At 49.1% G+C, this 16076-nt stretch overlaps 1 protein-coding gene across 1 annotated transcript in view; it reads right to left on the minus strand.

The window, feature by feature from the left end:
- Positions 1–16076, minus strand: part of LOC117650521 (allatostatins) — a 60987-nt gene that overhangs the window by 2092 nt on the left and 42819 nt on the right. Inside the window, exons 2-4 of the mRNA XM_034394005.1 lie at positions 14956–15194; positions 2939–3336; positions 1012–1160 (exon numbers count right to left, since the gene is read on the minus strand). Of these exons, the coding sequence (XP_034249896.1) occupies positions 1012–1160; positions 2939–3336; positions 14956–15192 (784 nt within the window). The 5' untranslated portion in view covers positions 15193–15194. The remainder of the gene's footprint in view (positions 1–1011; positions 1161–2938; positions 3337–14955; positions 15195–16076) is intronic.

Here is a 16076-nt window from a genome sequence, read left to right on the forward strand (position 1 = left end):
CAGAATAAGTTTTCAGCTTTCAGAGGTGCGCGAATTTTGATCAGGGTTTCAGACAGGTTTCTGACGTTGTGACAAGATTTACTCGAATGTGAATAACAGTGGGCTGCACTAATCCCAACTAATCCGTCAAAGGACAGCCAGTCCGTCCTCCGCGGCATGCGTTGTTTCTACCAGTGGTGCAGCAGCAATAAGGGCCAACATAACGTCGCAAAAGTCGTTTTTTCCTCAAATTTGTTTCCATTTTGAGACGTGAATCTCCCCACCCTGGCGGATCATTTGTTCACGAGGGCTTTGTCCCACCGCGATGTGGGCGGCTGTGGCCTCCTCTTTATGAATCCACCTCTCTCTCTGTCTCTCTCTCTCTCTGTCTCTGTCTCTCTCTCTCTCTCTCTCTCTCTCTCTCTCTCTCTCTCTCTTCTCTGTCCTCTCTCTCTCTCTCTCTCTCTCTCTGTTCCATTTCTCTCTGGCATTATTACTTTTGCCCGGCCGTCGGGCCCCAGGCTGCAGGACCACTGCCAGAGCGTCGCGGCGTCGCGGTGGGTAATGTGCCTGCACCGTAAATACAGAGCGCCGCCCACGCCGGAGCGGCCGGAGCGTCCAGAGCGCCACTGAAGCTTCATACCAAGCCACCGCACTGCCTGCTTCGCGAGGGGGTATGCACCCGCGTGATAGTCGGGTCACTCTAATAGCATACGTAATAGTAACGTAGTCGAAATTCTCAAATTTTTACCAATTTTTGAGGATTTTTTGGAGTGTTTTCAGCTAAGTCTCGTTTATTTTAAGGCGTAATAGAGCGGAATAGCGTAATAGTCGGGTCGCAGGTTTTGGAAGTGCATACCTCCTTGTTGCTTCGTACCGCCAGCAACGGCTGTGAGCAGATAGTCAAAACACCACCTTCCAAAGGCGAGAGAGACAGAATCATTCCGCACCAGGAAGTGTCTCCACACTTCTGGCTTGACAGTGGCTTCCGCGAGTAGCGCCGCCAGGCAGTTCTGCGACGATTGCACCAACCTGCGTCGTCCTGGGTCTCGGCCTGGGTCTCGGCGGCCACCTGCCGCAGCTCCTTGTCCGCCACCTCCCGCTTGCCGACCACGCTGGCGACGGCGCTGGCCTCGGTGACGGCGGACTGCGGCTCCTCGCCGTCGGCCTGATCGCTCGACCTGCGCAAACCACGAGGGTCAGTCACCAACATCCGTCTGGACTCGGAATCGACACGCCGTGAGTCCCTGATTCCAGAGGCTGCAGCACGTATGGTGCAATTCAGGCGTCCCACCATTTGTGCAATTAATTAACGCTGCCAATAAAATCCCAATTAAGTCGCACCAGGTCCTGTGCAGCGTGAAGCAGGCACTCCAGATCTCACCCGCTCCCACACATTTTTGACATCATTTGGTAGACCTCCTGAATTCACTCCCTAATTAATGACACACCCATGAGAGATTTACATGGCCGGTCGACTGGAAAGAAAGCATTGATTCGACAATATGAGAAATGAACTGGCTAGTGAGACGGAAGGAAAAGGGAGGGGGGGGGGAATTGCGCAACAGCCTCGCGAGGGCCGCTCGGGGTGAAAACCAACTGACGCGGGGGCGGAAAGGGAACAGCAAGGCAGCGGCACATACACCCAAGCACAATGCGCTCGCGGCTCGCCCCGCCCCGCCCCACCCCGCCACGCCTCGCCACGCCTCGCCACGCCGCACCGCGCCTTGAGAAGCTGCTGTTCCTAACCACCATCTCTCGCACACCACGCTAGAGCGCGAGCCAACGGGGGCAAAACCCATACGGAAACGGGCCACGCCAGGCGCAAAACATACGCCCTCTCCTGTCTCTCTGAATCCACACACACACGCGCACACACAGGCTCACACACACACGGAGGGAGCGAGCGATATCCGCCACGATTATGGCCAGGCATTACCCTTGCGAATTTATACGCGCCACTTTGTTGACTGCGAGAAAAGTTGTCGGCTGGGCGCGCCGCAAGACGTTGATGTGGCGAGGCGGACGAGGCGGGACGAGGCGCGGGTAGCGGGCTGGCAGTGACGGGGCGGTCGGGAGGTTGCCCACACTGTGAATCCAAACGCAGTGAACAGCGAGTACCTCTCGCAACCTGGCAAAGACCGTATGGATCGTACACGGACTGCGCGCAAAATTCTGATGATCTGATCTGCCCTTCTTGCGGTGAGGAGTTTTTGGTCCGACCGAATTTGGCGAGGTTCTTTTTTTTTGTCGGGAGCGGCGCGAAGTCTTGGCTTTGTAGTTCACATTTGAATACCTGAATAACCCCGAGGAGCTTCCTCCTGCTGGCGGGGCAACTCGCAAAGAGTTCCCAACCTGAAGCTTAACAAAGCGCTGACTCGGCTCGAGCCGCCCTCGTTACCGAGGTCTCACAGTGTGCGGCCTCACAGTGTCGCGGCCCGAGAGGGACAGCTAGCCGCAGTCGGCTCTGCCAACTCAAACACGACTCAGGGGCCATACGCCGCGATGCCCCCCCCCCCCCCCGCACACACACGCACACACACACACATCTACTTTCCATCCCGTATGGGATGAATTTCGCAACGGAGCGAAGGATAGAGAGGATATTGAAAGTAGTGACTCTGAACAAAGTGGTCCATTTTAATGAAGATATACTGTTGTCGTCAACAAAAATACCGTGGGGTACACTGACATGGACATCGGGTAAATTGGCCTTACGGTGGAAGGCTGGACCAACGTGGTGCAGATTTTCTATACGATACAAAACTAAATCGACAGTGAGGTTGAATGAAGTTTCGAAGGTAAATATCATAAAGTCAGCTGCGCAACCATAGTAAATAAATATTTAAAAAAAAAAACTTTTCGCCATGCAGAATCTTGACAACAAGACATTCAGAGTGAAGGGAATCCATACAAGACATGCACGAGAAGTTGCGAGACAGAAGGAAAATTGGCTCACCTCTTTCCGAGTCCGAAGGCGTATCTCCGCTCTCCGTTCGGCAGCCGCTTGCCCAGCCCGAACGAGTAGAGCTTGCGGTCGCCGGACCTCTTGCCCAGCCCAAAGTCGTAGGCCCGCCGCTTGCCCAGGCCGAAGCTGTAGGGCTGGGGTGCCCTCTTGCCCAGCCCGAAGTCGTAGGCCCGCCGTTTGCCGAGCCCGAACTCGTAGGTCCTGGCGCGTTTGCCCAGCCCGAAGTCGTATGCCCGCCGTTTGCCGAGCCCGAACTCGTAGGCCCGAGCGCGCTTGCCCAGCCCGAAGTCGTAGGCCCGCCGCTTGCCCAGCCCGAACTCGTACGATCTGCTGCGCTTCTCGGCCTCCAGGGAGTCGTCCAGCTGGTCGTCCGTCAGGGCCGCTTCATCCTGCAACGGCAAACAAACTCGTCATTTTCACCATAATATGAACAATTTCCAACACAATATGGAGAACCTTCAACTTTCTTTTCCAGAAGAGCCCTAACGTGCGTGGCACCACAGAGCTCTCCCTGCGGTGATTGCCGCTTTGCTCACATTTACGAAAAAAGAGAGAGAAAGCAGTTAAAGTAACCCAAGCTTTAAGCCCGCCATGTGGGGCCCAAGGTGAGCGCGCGAGTTCGCCCGGGCGGGGGGCACAGATGGGAGGGCAATGCAATCCTCCTGATCCACTCTGTGTTGTTGTTGCACGGTCCGCACGCCAGTTTTCTATTATACGTGAGTCGCCTCCGCCCCCGCGGCCAGCCGGAGGCCAGCCGGAGGCCAGCCGGAGGGCGTCCGGAGGCCAGCCGGAGGGCGTCCGGAGGCCACCCGGTTGTGCGCGGACGCCGCGGACGCCGCGGGCGCCTTTTGTACGCTGCGTTATCCCTCTGGGGACGTGCGAGGCCCAAATCGAATCGGACTCTCGGCCTCCCTAAGTCGGGTCGTTTTTAGATGCGACAACTACTTTCCGAACCGACAGCCCAGAAAATGGTTTCACACACCACCGTTGAAAAGAGAGGTACACAATTTTTTTTGAAACGACGTCATTGTTTTAGAATACCAGTTTTCTTTACGACTTTTCCGTCGTTCATTTTGATAGCGATTATATTCGTTTTAAAAACAAAGTCGCAAATGAACGGAAAGCTCGCAATAAGGGGAATCGTCCGTACGGCAAAAGTAACGTCTGGTTTGGTATTTCTAGGCAGTTCCCGGAAAATATACCCCTTTTTCTACGGTGGGCCTCGCAATCCCAGGCGTTACCTTTTGCCGTGCGGGCCACAATGGGAGTTTCCGGTCCTGATAACCTTGGAAACATTAACAGATCCTGGAAGAAAACGATTTGCGGCGGCCAATGGAAGATCATCGGGGGAGAATGGCGTCGTTCGGAACACGAAGAGGAAGTTCACATCCATCACGGTGCCATTGGCACGCTCCCAGACGGCAGGGCGGCGCTGCGAGGCGCGCACAATCCGATGGGGTGGCCCCGATTCCCAGAGACATCACTGATTCCCCCCCCCCCCACACACACACACACACTGAGAATCTCAACGCTATGAGTGCAGCAACAATTGGTGCAAGATTTTTTTGCTTACAAAAACCAAGAAAATCAAACATCAAAAGAAACCCTCTTTCTGGGTGTACATATTTAAGGTCCCATATCGAACGAAAGACACTCACAAGGCCCTATCCTTGGCGCGGTTACACTAAGAAATTACTCACATTACCTATTTGGCTGGCTTGTATCACTAGTGTCGCAAACTCTTTGTGATGGGGTGGGGCGGTTTCTTTGGCCGATTATCTTCACACACACACACACACACACACACACACACACACACACACACACAGAGTCACACACTCCGTGGACACATCCCCTGACACACGCGCTGTGCAAGCAAGTCACTTGTACATTTATCATCTCACTTTTTGTCGTTCTCTTCCTCGCTCCTTGCCTCCCTCTCCCTCCCTCCCTCGTCCGTCTGTTGGTTCCTCTGTCGGTGGAGTGCCACAAGCGAGGGGCACGCCTTTAAACGCGCGGCCAGCACATCGACGGCCCCTATTCAAAAGATCTTCTGGGCGCTCCTATTCATTGAATCTTATCTGCAACGCACGTGAATTTCACACGGTAAAATCGGTTCCTGGTTTTCCCAGGAACTCCCTGGAAATCGCCTATGCCTTCACCATTGGCTTCCTGGGAAAACCAGGCTCCGTTTTTACCGTGCACAAAGTTTGACCATTTGGGACGGATAAGAGGGGTAAGCGGAACATGTTTCTACACGTTCTATTAACTCCTTCGATCTTTCATCTTCAAGTTTGTGTGACTACAATCCCAAATTATTTTGATTGTAGCTGCCTCAAATGATGAAACTTGGTGGAAATTCGCTTGCTTTGCAGATAAGATTCTTTGAATAGGAGCGCCCAGATAAGATCTTTTGAATAGGACCCCTCGACATGTCGCACCGTTCGCACCATGTTCTCCTGACAGGCTGTGGGCCGTGGGCCGGGGCGAGGGCCGGGGCGTGGGCCGGGGCGTGGGCCGGGGCGTGGGCAGCAAAGCACAGTGAGTGTGGGCCGCCAGTCCGGATGCTAGTTCCCACTCACCTGGACGGCCCTCATCGTTTTGCAGTGGCGCCGTGATTCACGCACCGAGTGCCCAGCGCACTTCAAACACGGCCCACTGTTGCGCAGCGTTCAGCGATCTCTCTCTCTCTCTCTCTCTCTCTCTCTCTCTCTCTCCCCCTCATGGGAGCGCTCATGGGGTGCGAGAGAGATAGACCGACTGCCGCCCCGCACGGAACCAAGCTACAGACGCAGCCGCCTCGTCACTGCTGCGTGGTCGGAACCATGAAACCAGCTTATCAGCCAGACCGGTCGTGTCTCCGCGGCCGTGGCTGTGGCCGCCCTGGCCGCTCCGGCTTAGCCAAAAGTGCAGAGGGGATGGCACTACACTGTCCCGCGGCGCGGCTGGGCGCGGCGCTCCCCAGCTTTGTGGCTAAACACTTTGCGCAGTGCAACGCACTTAGGCCGAACAGCGTTTCACGGTTATTTTGCTGCGTCTCGGCCGCCTCGCCCCATGGGCCCTGGCAGACCCGGCGGCGCCCCGCAACAAGTGGAGAGAGAGAGAGAGAGAGAGAGAGAGAGAGAGAGAGAGTTTTAGTTTTTACAATTGTTTATTGGGGGGATTTTTGTTTACAATAAGGGCCGGGGGGGGAAAGAGTCAAAAATGTTATAAAAGCATGCCGTTTAAATGTTTCTTGAGGTGTTTTTGAAAAGTGATGAAGTGCAGTGTTTTACAATTTGTTCGAATTTTTATTTTTAAACAGTTAGCAAAGAAGGTTTTTTTTTTTTTTTTTTTTTTTTTTGTTGAAGTTTTTTTTTTTCATTTTCTTGTTGAAGTTTTTCTTTTTCATTTTCTTGTTGAAGTTCTGGCAGATCTAAATGGCGAGCAGGGCACCATTTATCAGAAATGTTTCTATGAAATTTTCTTCAGTTTTATTTATTGATGCATGGTACTCTTCAAGTAGAAGTCTAAATTTTAATCTTCTTTGAAAGATGATGAGATAGTTTGGAGGTGGGGGAGATGGTTCTTTAATTCTTTTCTGGTATGATCTATAGATGGTGCTCTTGGCTAGAGAGAGAAGAATGTTGGCAAGTCTTGTAGCAGGAGTGATTGGGGAGAAGCCAATTAGTGCTTGTTGAAGGTTGAGTGGGCTGGTGCTTTGGGTGATTTGGAGAATTTTTTCTGAGGTGAAAGACCAAAGCGGCTTTGTTGTCTTGCATTTGAAAATCATGTGAATGATGTTTCCTTCTTCTTCCGGGCACCAAGGACAATGGGGAGAATCTATGATATGCCATGCGTTGAATTTCTTCGGGGTGACTAGGGCATTGTGAAGAAGTCTCCAGGAAATGTCAGAATCTTTTCTTTCAATTGGAGAGTGGTAGATGGAGGACCAGTTGAAATTCTTCCTATACCACTGTGACATTCCATTTACTTCAGGTTTTGTTATCAGCGGCTGAAGACATGCTTGGTACAAAATTTTCTTTCCAGCGGGGAAAATCTTTGGGTTGGCTTGGTCTTGAACGGTGAATTGAAATCTCTGTTCTTCAAAATCTGAGTTTTCTTCTTGACTTCCTTTTTTCTTGCTGTTGATGTAGGTTTTGATTTGCTGGTAATTGATGGAGAGTCTTCTTTGGAGTGACAAGGATAAATTTTGGAAGTTTAGATTTTTCCAGTTGTCATTTTCTTCAAGGAGTTGTTGCATCTTCTTGAATCCAGCTTTTTTCCATTCTGGAATTATCCTGAGTTTCTGTCCGTCTATAAATTTGCTTCCACTTAAAGGCATTTCTCTGATTGTTTCCATGGATAATTTTGTAGAAATTGGTCTTGGATTAATGTTGAGCCATGCATTCAGTAAGCTTTGATAAAAATAATTGAGATTGACAAAATAAGTTTCATCTTTTTCATGACTGAAGAAATGTATGGGAGACAATCCTCCATAAAGTGAGAGGTTGTAACGGTGAAAGAGAGAAGATGCATTTTGGGCGGAAAAATTTTCTTGAATCTTGCTGGCCAGGTTGAGGCGGAGAGAATTAATCTTGGCACTGATGTTGATGAGGTCTTGACCGCCTTTTTCAAGAGGAGAGTAGAGATAGTTTGGGTGGAGCCAGTGTTTTCCCTGCCACACAAAGTCAACCATTGCTTTCTGTGTTTCTTCAACAAATGCTGTGGGTGGGTGCAATACATTTAGAACATGGATTAGAAGTGATCCAACAAGTTGGTTGCATATTATTTTCCTTCCCTGGTAGGAAGTGAGTTGGACAAACTGGGACCACTTTTTTAGAGTTCCTTTGACTTTGGTTGTGAGCATGTTCCAATTTCTTTCTTCATAGTTTTTTTCATTTCCAAAATATACTCCCAGAAATTTTTCTCCTTCATTGTTGCATTGCGATTCAAATGGGGACGACGTTCTTGTTTTCCAGCTTCCACAGAAGAGAACGGAGGATTTTGTGTTGTTAAGTTGTCCTCCTGATTGTTGGCTGTAGATTTGAAAAGCTTCTGCTATTGTTTTGAAGTCTTGATCTGAAGTGATGAATAAGTTGATGTCATCCGCAAAGGCAGTGCCTTTTACAGATAAAATGGAGTTGGGGATTTGGTAACCTCTGAAGTGCACTAGGCTGTACAAGTAACGAAGAAAGGGCTCGATTGATATTATGTACAGAGGCCCTGCCAGTGGGTCGCCTTGTCGGACTCCAGTTTCAAAAAAGAAAGGGGCAAGAAGAGTCGAGGTTATCTTGATGTATCCTTGAGTGCCACTTAGAAGTGATATTATTGCATTGCAGAATTTAGGTCCAAATCCATGCAACTTCAGCAAATGATGTAAATATTGGTGAGAGATTTTATTGAAGGCTTCCGTCTGGTCCAGGCTGAGAACTGCCAGTGGTGAGTTAGAGTTGTTGGAGTGCTTGATGACATTGCGGATGAGATGAAGGTTATCATAAATTGTTCTCTTTGGTACACAATAGCTTTGGTCAGATGACAGTAAGGTTGTCACCACACTTGAAATCCTCTTGCTGTATGTTCTAGATACAATTTTGTAGTCCACATTGATGAGTGCAATGGGCCTCCAGTTCTTGAGTTTCATCCTGTCACCTTTCTTGGGTATTGGTGCAATTACAATTTTCTTCATTGATTTTGGAAGTTCTCCGGTTTGTTGAAAATTCTGGATAACCTTGAGAAAGATGTTTTTGATTTGTTCCCAGAAAAATTTATAAAACTCAATGGGAAGTCCATCCATTCCAGGGGCTTTGTTGAGCTTCGCTTCATTTATGGATGTTTTTATTTCTTCTTCTGTGATGGGCTGGTCGCAAAATTCTTGCTCCGCCTGAGAGAGTCTTGGTAAGTTTTGGTAGATGGGGTTGGCTGGGTCAATGGTGGTGGTATTTTTGCTGCTGAAGGATGACTTGTATGCATTTTGTACAAAAGAGAAAATTTCTTTTTTGTCACAAGTAATTTTTCCATTTATTTCCAGTTGATCTATGGCGGCAGAAGGCTTTCCTTGTTTAGCCATTCTGAGGAAGAACTTGGACTGTGTGTTGGCTTCTTTGCAGAAACTAGTTTTCAGGTTTTTCAGCTTTTCTGAACTTGTCTGTTGGTAAGCATCTGAGACTTCTCTCTGGCACTCTATAAGCATTTCTTCATCATGTCTTGATAGTTTGTGTTTGGATTCAATGTAATTTATTTGAGCATGGAGTATAGAAAGTTTTTCTTGCTTCTTTTCTTTTAGTTTCTTCATGAATCGCTGAGATGCTAACTTTATTTCTTGCTTCAGGTCATCCCACAAGATTGCAATATTTTGATTTTCTTCAAGAGATTTTTCTTCAAAGTGGGAAAGAATATTGCACACTATTTCTCTATATTCTTGAGATTTGAGAAGATCCGTGTCCAATTTCCAATAAGGTGGATGATACTTCTGCTGGTTGGCGTTGAGATTTACATGGACACTGGAGTGGTCCGAGAAAGATGGTATAATTTTAGTGTTGATGACTAGGTTGAGATCTCTCTTCCTAGTGTACACTCTATCTAGTCTTGACATGGGGTGATTATGGTGAAGACCTCTATAAGTGAACTGTGATTTTCTTGGATTAAAATCTCTCCAGATGTCTGACATGTTGTGTTGCTGGAGTAAAACTTGAAGTTCACGAGCAAGTTCTGTTCTTTTTTCAATGCAGTTTCTTCTGTCTTCTTCTTTTAGGGTGACATTCCAGTCCCCAGCTAAAAAAATTTTTGATTCTTCATTTTGCTTCTCTATGTACAGATGAATTTGCTTGATGACAGTTGAGGCTAGATTATTATCATGAGGCATGTAAACATTTATTAGATGGTACTCTTGATCACTGATTTTAAAATTAAGTGTTTGTAGATAGCCGGGCACTGGATTTTGATGTGACAGTATTACTATTTTTTCGTAAAATTCATTTTTGATTGCGATTGCCACACCTGATGCTGGCTGTACTGGTGGGTTTAGAAGATAATGGAAATTACTCGGATAGGCCAAAATTGTGCCAGGATGAAGGTTGGTTTCTTGCAGCAGGATGATATCACTATTGTTGGTTCTTGAATATTCTTGAAGACTCAGCTGTTTTTGATGGCTTATAAGTCCTTGGGTGTTGAGTGAAAGAATGGAGAGCATTATACAAAATAATGCATGTGAAAGCATTTTTTGAAAAAGTAAAAATCTTGTAGTGGAAAACAAAATGCTATAAAATAGAATGCTTTAAAAATATTTAAATATAACATTTTTAAATGAGACTACTTCTTGTCAGGGACTTTGAGAGCAGCAGTTGCACGCTCTATTCTTCTCTTCAGGTTAAAATCACTACACAGGAGTTCAGCTTTATCAAGATGCTCTATCAGAGCAGTCTTGTCAATGTGATACTGATCAGCAATTTTCTTGGAGTTAGCTTTTCCCCTGCAGTTTATGAGGAAACTGGAGAATTGAAGCTGGGTTATAATTTGATTATCAAAATCCATTTTCTTCATTATATCTTGAATAGTCTTCTTCTCTTCTTTCTTGTCTTTCTTGGAGAGTTTTATTTCTAAACTGTCACAAGAATCAAAGTCCACATCTGAAATGTCACTTTCACTGCTGTTTTCCACTGAATCATTTTTTGAAAATTTATTTCCTGTGACTTCTTGTTTATCAGGTGAAAAACCAGCACTCCTCTTCTGGCTCTTGGCTTGACTGTCTCTATTTGAAGCACTTATAGAGATTGGAGATGAGAAATCAAAAAACATAGCTGAGTCTCCTGATGCGTTGAGGCTTGAAGTTTCTTCTGGTGCAACTATAGCTGTGTCAGAGGATTTGTGACGGTTGGTTTCTTGAAGCGATGACTGATGTTGAAGTTGAGAGTTTTCTTGATTTGAAGAACGTTGTTTGGGGATGGGTGAAGCTGTGTTGAGAGTTGAGCTCAAAACTGAGGGGGCGTTTTCTTGCTGGCCTGTCTGGCCTTCTTGAGTTGGCTGAACAGTGTGCTGTCTCACTTGCTGGTTGTTGTAGACCGGCATGAAAGTGGTTTGATTGAGAATGCTGGTACTGCCTCGAGGGATGTTTCTTCTTTCTTGAGTAGTCCTGGGGGTGGAGTGGTTGAATAAACGAGCCGCAACAGGTTGTTGGAAGAGGGGAAATTCTCTCTCATGAAGTTCTTTCTTCTTACATTTATCCACATTGTGACCTGGGACCAGACAAAAACTGCAGATAATTTCATCTGTTTCAATGTACAGCATTGACTTACTTCCATCAATCCTGTTTGTAATGGGGATTTTCTTCGGCATTTCAGGGCCATCTCTTGAAGTGATGATGTAGATTGATCTTCGCCAAGACTTGATGTGACGTAGATCTTCATGGGCAGTGGAGACTCGAAGTCTAGATGGGGCTGACACAATTTTTCCATATGGTTGTAGTAGCTGCTTCAGTTCATCGTCTCCCATCTCTGGAGGACAGTTTGAAATGACAAACTTTTTGGCTTCAGTGACATACTTCCTGATTGGAATGTATACGTTTCCAATGGTTACTCCCCCTTCTGTGCACATTTTGTTTACGTACGTTTCATCAGTGAGGTACATGCAGACTCTTCCTCCGCTAAGTCTTGTGGCATAATGGATGTTTTTACCTGAGATTACGTCTGCTACTGCACGAAGGCATTGGTCTTGAAGTACATTGTCAGTGTTTTCTAGAATGATGGCGAATTTCTTTGAAGGTGAGTAAGAATTCGGAGTGGTTCTGTTGTTGTTTACATTCTCAGAGGGAATGCCATTCGTAGGTGGATTGTTGACACTGCCGTTTTCGATGTTTTGGTGATCTTGATCGATGTTTTGGCTTCGGGGGTGGTGGTTTTCTTCTGGATCGATGAATTCTTCGGAGTATCCGTAGTGGTTTGGTGAGGATGCAGCAACTTGAGCGAAACTCATGGTGATGTTGAGGTTATGCCAGGCGGGGGCCCGGCGTGGTCCAGTAGTGAATGGAGATTTTTCGTCTCCAGACGAAAGGGGGAGTAAAAATTCTTATCACATCTTGATGATTGATGGAAACATTCACTAATTCACTTTGGGTGGGTCCCAAAAACTAGCAAGAAACTAGTTAAAAAGCTTTAGAAAGCAGGAGCTGCACACGGTCAACTATCAGTGGTCCCCTCGAGAGAGAGAGAGAGAGAGAGAGAGAGAGAGAGAGAGAGAGAGAGAGAGGGGGGGAGGGAGGAGTTTATTTGGATTTAAGCGCCCCCAGCGGGCGCCGCGTGCCGACAAGTCCTTGGCCGAGCCTCCGAGCCCGGCGCGGCGCAGCCAGGCAATCAAAGTTTGGTGCCGTGATGCGAGCCCTCCCTGCCCGGTGCAACCCGCCGCGACTTGTGGGGACGCGAGGGCCACGGCGTATTTAATTTCGTGCATTGGCGCGCAGAAAAACCTACATAGTAATCTAGTGTGTATATTTTATATTTTACTAAAGAAAGATGTTACTTACACCCTGAAAATTGTATCCTTGAAAGAAGAAAAAAGGTGATCCACCGCCAGCCCTCTTCGCTGCAGACCGGCTTCAAGGCATGATTGGAAACCCTATCCCATTACGACACGCGAGCGGAAGAACCGCCTATCTTCAGCGCGACGAAACAAACCCGCGTACCGCGCGGCCGCCGTTTCAAACCCGCTTACCTCCCGCCGGCCGATTCAAAACCGCTTACCTCCGCCGGCCCGTTTCAAACCCGCGTACGCGCCGCCTCGGCCTGGGAGAGGTAAGCGGGTTTGGAACGGGCCGGTGGAGGTAAGCGGTTTTGAATCGGCCGGCGGGAGGTAAGCGGGTTTGAAACGGCGGCCGCGCGGTACGCGGGTTTGTTTCGTCGCGCTGAAGATGGGCGGTTCTTCCGCTCGTGTGTCGATTAGTCGGTCCGTCCCGGTTTCCAGGGCCGCGCTGCCTTTTAGCCGACTACATCACTGCCAGCCTGCGCTGGCGCCGAGCAGGACGAACCTCTCCGTCGGCGGCGGGCCGAAAGATGCGTGAAAATGCCTGAAAATGCGCTCTTCCCGTGATGGAAACGGGGAGGGCGTGTCCGGTGTCCCCCTCCCCCTTCCCCTTCCCCCTCCTCCCCTTGAATCCTTTCCGTCTCCCGGAAGACACCCTTTTCCCTTAATGCAGAAGCACTCGGAGCGCCGCGACTCAGCTTCGTGATTAATGAGAGCAACTCGATCACGGAAACCGTGCGATAAATGGTCCTTGCGTTGAACCGATAGCTTTTTTTCTCCACGTTCACACCTTGCTAAGAGATGCGGGCTGTGAGAGTTACTTCATTCCTGAAGTTTGCAAACTCCACACGTCCAAGTGTGGAGAACTCCAGCAGACCTCCAAGTGAAGAAACTCCTCCCTCCACACTTGGATTGACAGTGTGTTATGACTGCGCATTGTCGTTGAAAACAGTGCACCCTCCGTGCGCGCCAGACGTCGGGAAGCGTGCCCAGGAACGCTGCCGCCCGTTGAGCCGCCGTCCGGCCGGCTGTCTAGCCAGCCAGTGTGTGGCCCAAATCGTTCCTCCGTCCAGCCATGACACGTCCCCCGGGACTGGGCCGCCGACTGGGCCGTGCGGAACGCACGCGAAGGCAGCTGCCACACGCTGGGCCGGGCCGAGGGCCGGTGTAAGCGTGTATCTTTACCCCCTTACCTAGGGTACTATTTCACTAGGAGGAAAGTACCTTGCCCTAGGGGAGGGTAATAATTCCCTAGGGATATCATACTCATGCAGGGTGGGGGGTAATATTTTCCTAGGGTAACTTTACCCCCTCTAGGGGGGGTAATAATCCACTAGTGGAAAAATACCCTCTCTCTGGAGGGGGTAAAAATTCCCTAGGAAAAAAGTACCTATCACAGGGGGGTAATCATACACTAGTAATTTCTTACCCTCTCTCCTGAGAGGGTACATGGCCACTAGGGTAAAATTGGGTTAATAATTTACTAGGGCATTTGTACTCCCTCACCAGAAAACGAGCATTAAGGTGTTGAAAGACACGTTCCACACGCAATTTCAGAAAAATCAAATTTAAAAAAAGTAAATTGGATTTTTACATAATCCAAGGATAAGCCAAAGCGGGCGCCCATTCCTGAGTTTTGGGCATTCGTCTACCTACCTGACTAACTCATCGTTTATTTCGCAAAGTTTAAAATTAAGAAAAAAATGACCTATGGTGCTGAAAACATTAAAATTCGTGAATCAAGTTGTTTTCTGTGTTAAGAATTTATTTTGACTCATTTTGTATATGACTTGCTTTCTCGAATTGCTTGTGGATTTTTTTTTCATCTTCACACTCGTTTTTCTGGTGGGGAAGTACGAATTCACTAGTAAATTATGATCCCCTGGGTAACTTAACCCTAGTGGGCATGTACCTCTCTCCGGAGAGAGGGTAAGAAATTACTAGTGTATGATAACCCCCCTGTGATGGGTATTTTTTTCCTAGGGAATTTTTACCCCCTCCAGAGAGAGGGTATTTTTCCCCTAGTGGAATATTACCCCCCTAGAGGGGGTAAAGTTACCCTAGGAAAATATTACCCCCCACCCTGCATGAGTATGATATCCCTAGGGAATTATTACCCTCCCCTTAGGCAAGGTACTTTCCTCCTAGTGAAATAGTACCCTGGGTAAGGGGGTATAGGTTCACGCTGACACCGGGCTGGCTTCCCGCGGCCAGCCGGCAACTGCTTCCCGCACTGTCAAACCAAGACTGGACAACCCCACACTTCCTGGGAAGTCTCCGCACTCGGCCGCGTGGAGTTTGCAGACTCCGCGAGTGTAGAGTGGCTCACAGAGGCCCTGTCTCTTGGCATGGTGCACGCAGTGAAGTCCACACTTGAAGTGTGGATACTGCAAACACCTCACTTCCATTGGGTGTTCTTGGTTTCAGGCTAGATGAGTGTGTCGTCCAAGACGATACGTGCAGCTAGGTGTGTACTCTACACTGTCTGGAAACGGACTCGCGAGTGCACTACGTACCTCCTCCACGGCGTCATCCTCGTAGTCCGCCGCCCGCTTGCCCAGCCCGAAGTTGTACTGGGCCGGCAGCCGCTTGTAGAAGCCGGCGACCCCGTAGAAGGGGTAGGGCTTGAGGGCGTCCATGTCGCCGGCCGCGGCGTCGACGGCTGCGGCGCCCTGGGCGGCCTGCAGGGCCTGCGCGCCGGGGCACGCCCAGCCGGACAGCGCCAGGCACACCAGCAGCACGGCCCGGCTCATGCCTGCAAGCAAAGCACGGCGCGATCAACCACACTGTGGAAACAAGTGCAGACAACGCCAAGGCTTGCGGAGCTGAGCTGTCGAGTTTTCTCAGTCCCCGCCGCGGTCTTCGCACTTGGAAGTGCAGAGTTTGCAGTCTGCACCCTTGCAGTGTGGAGACTGCGAACCCCAACACGTCCAAGTGTGGAGAATTGCCACATGCCAGGAAGTGTGGGAGGAGCTCTCCACACTTCGTTTGACAGAGTCCGCTCGAAGATACGCGTCAAAGTAAGCTTTAGCTCTACCGATGTAAGTAAGCTTTAGCTCTACCGATGTTGGTTTTAAACAAAAGCGTTTCATGGATATCGAACCCCCGCTCTGGCGAGAGGCCTGACGAGGCCACCCCCGTTGTTGTTCCGCAAAGGGAACGCTCTTTGTGAGGGAAGGTGACAGAGTTTCATTAAAGCCGAGGCAAGCGAGGCTGATTCCTCCAGGGCTTCATCGCCGCACAGCGCGGCGCAACTGACAACACGCGACACGCGTCGCTGAATTTCCCTCCAGTGCCATCCTCGTTGACACTTTTTTTCCCTTTCTGCACAGAAATGCTGTGCTGGTCATCGGCGGTAGGAGGGAGCACAGTGGGCCAGAAGACCGGTGGATGCGGTCAAAAGTCTAGACGCGTTTTGAGCTGCAGAGTCGCTAAACAGGACTAGAACTGAATGTGTGATCGGACCAATGAATTGCTCTCCGAACGAGGAATCCATTGGTGGGGCCTAACGCTCAGTTCGAGTCCTGTTTAGCGTCTCTGGAGTTTCAAAACGCGTCTATAGAGTTTGGCCTCCTACACCGGCCTTCTGGCCCACTGCGGTATGGCAAGGCCGACGGGACATTCAGACCTGACAGGT

The sequence above is a fragment of the Thrips palmi genome, unplaced genomic scaffold (genome assembly GCF_012932325.1).
Source record: "Thrips palmi isolate BJ-2018 unplaced genomic scaffold, TpBJ-2018v1 HiC_scaffold_5, whole genome shotgun sequence".
NCBI classification, from domain to species: domain Eukaryota; kingdom Metazoa; phylum Arthropoda; class Insecta; order Thysanoptera; family Thripidae; genus Thrips; species Thrips palmi.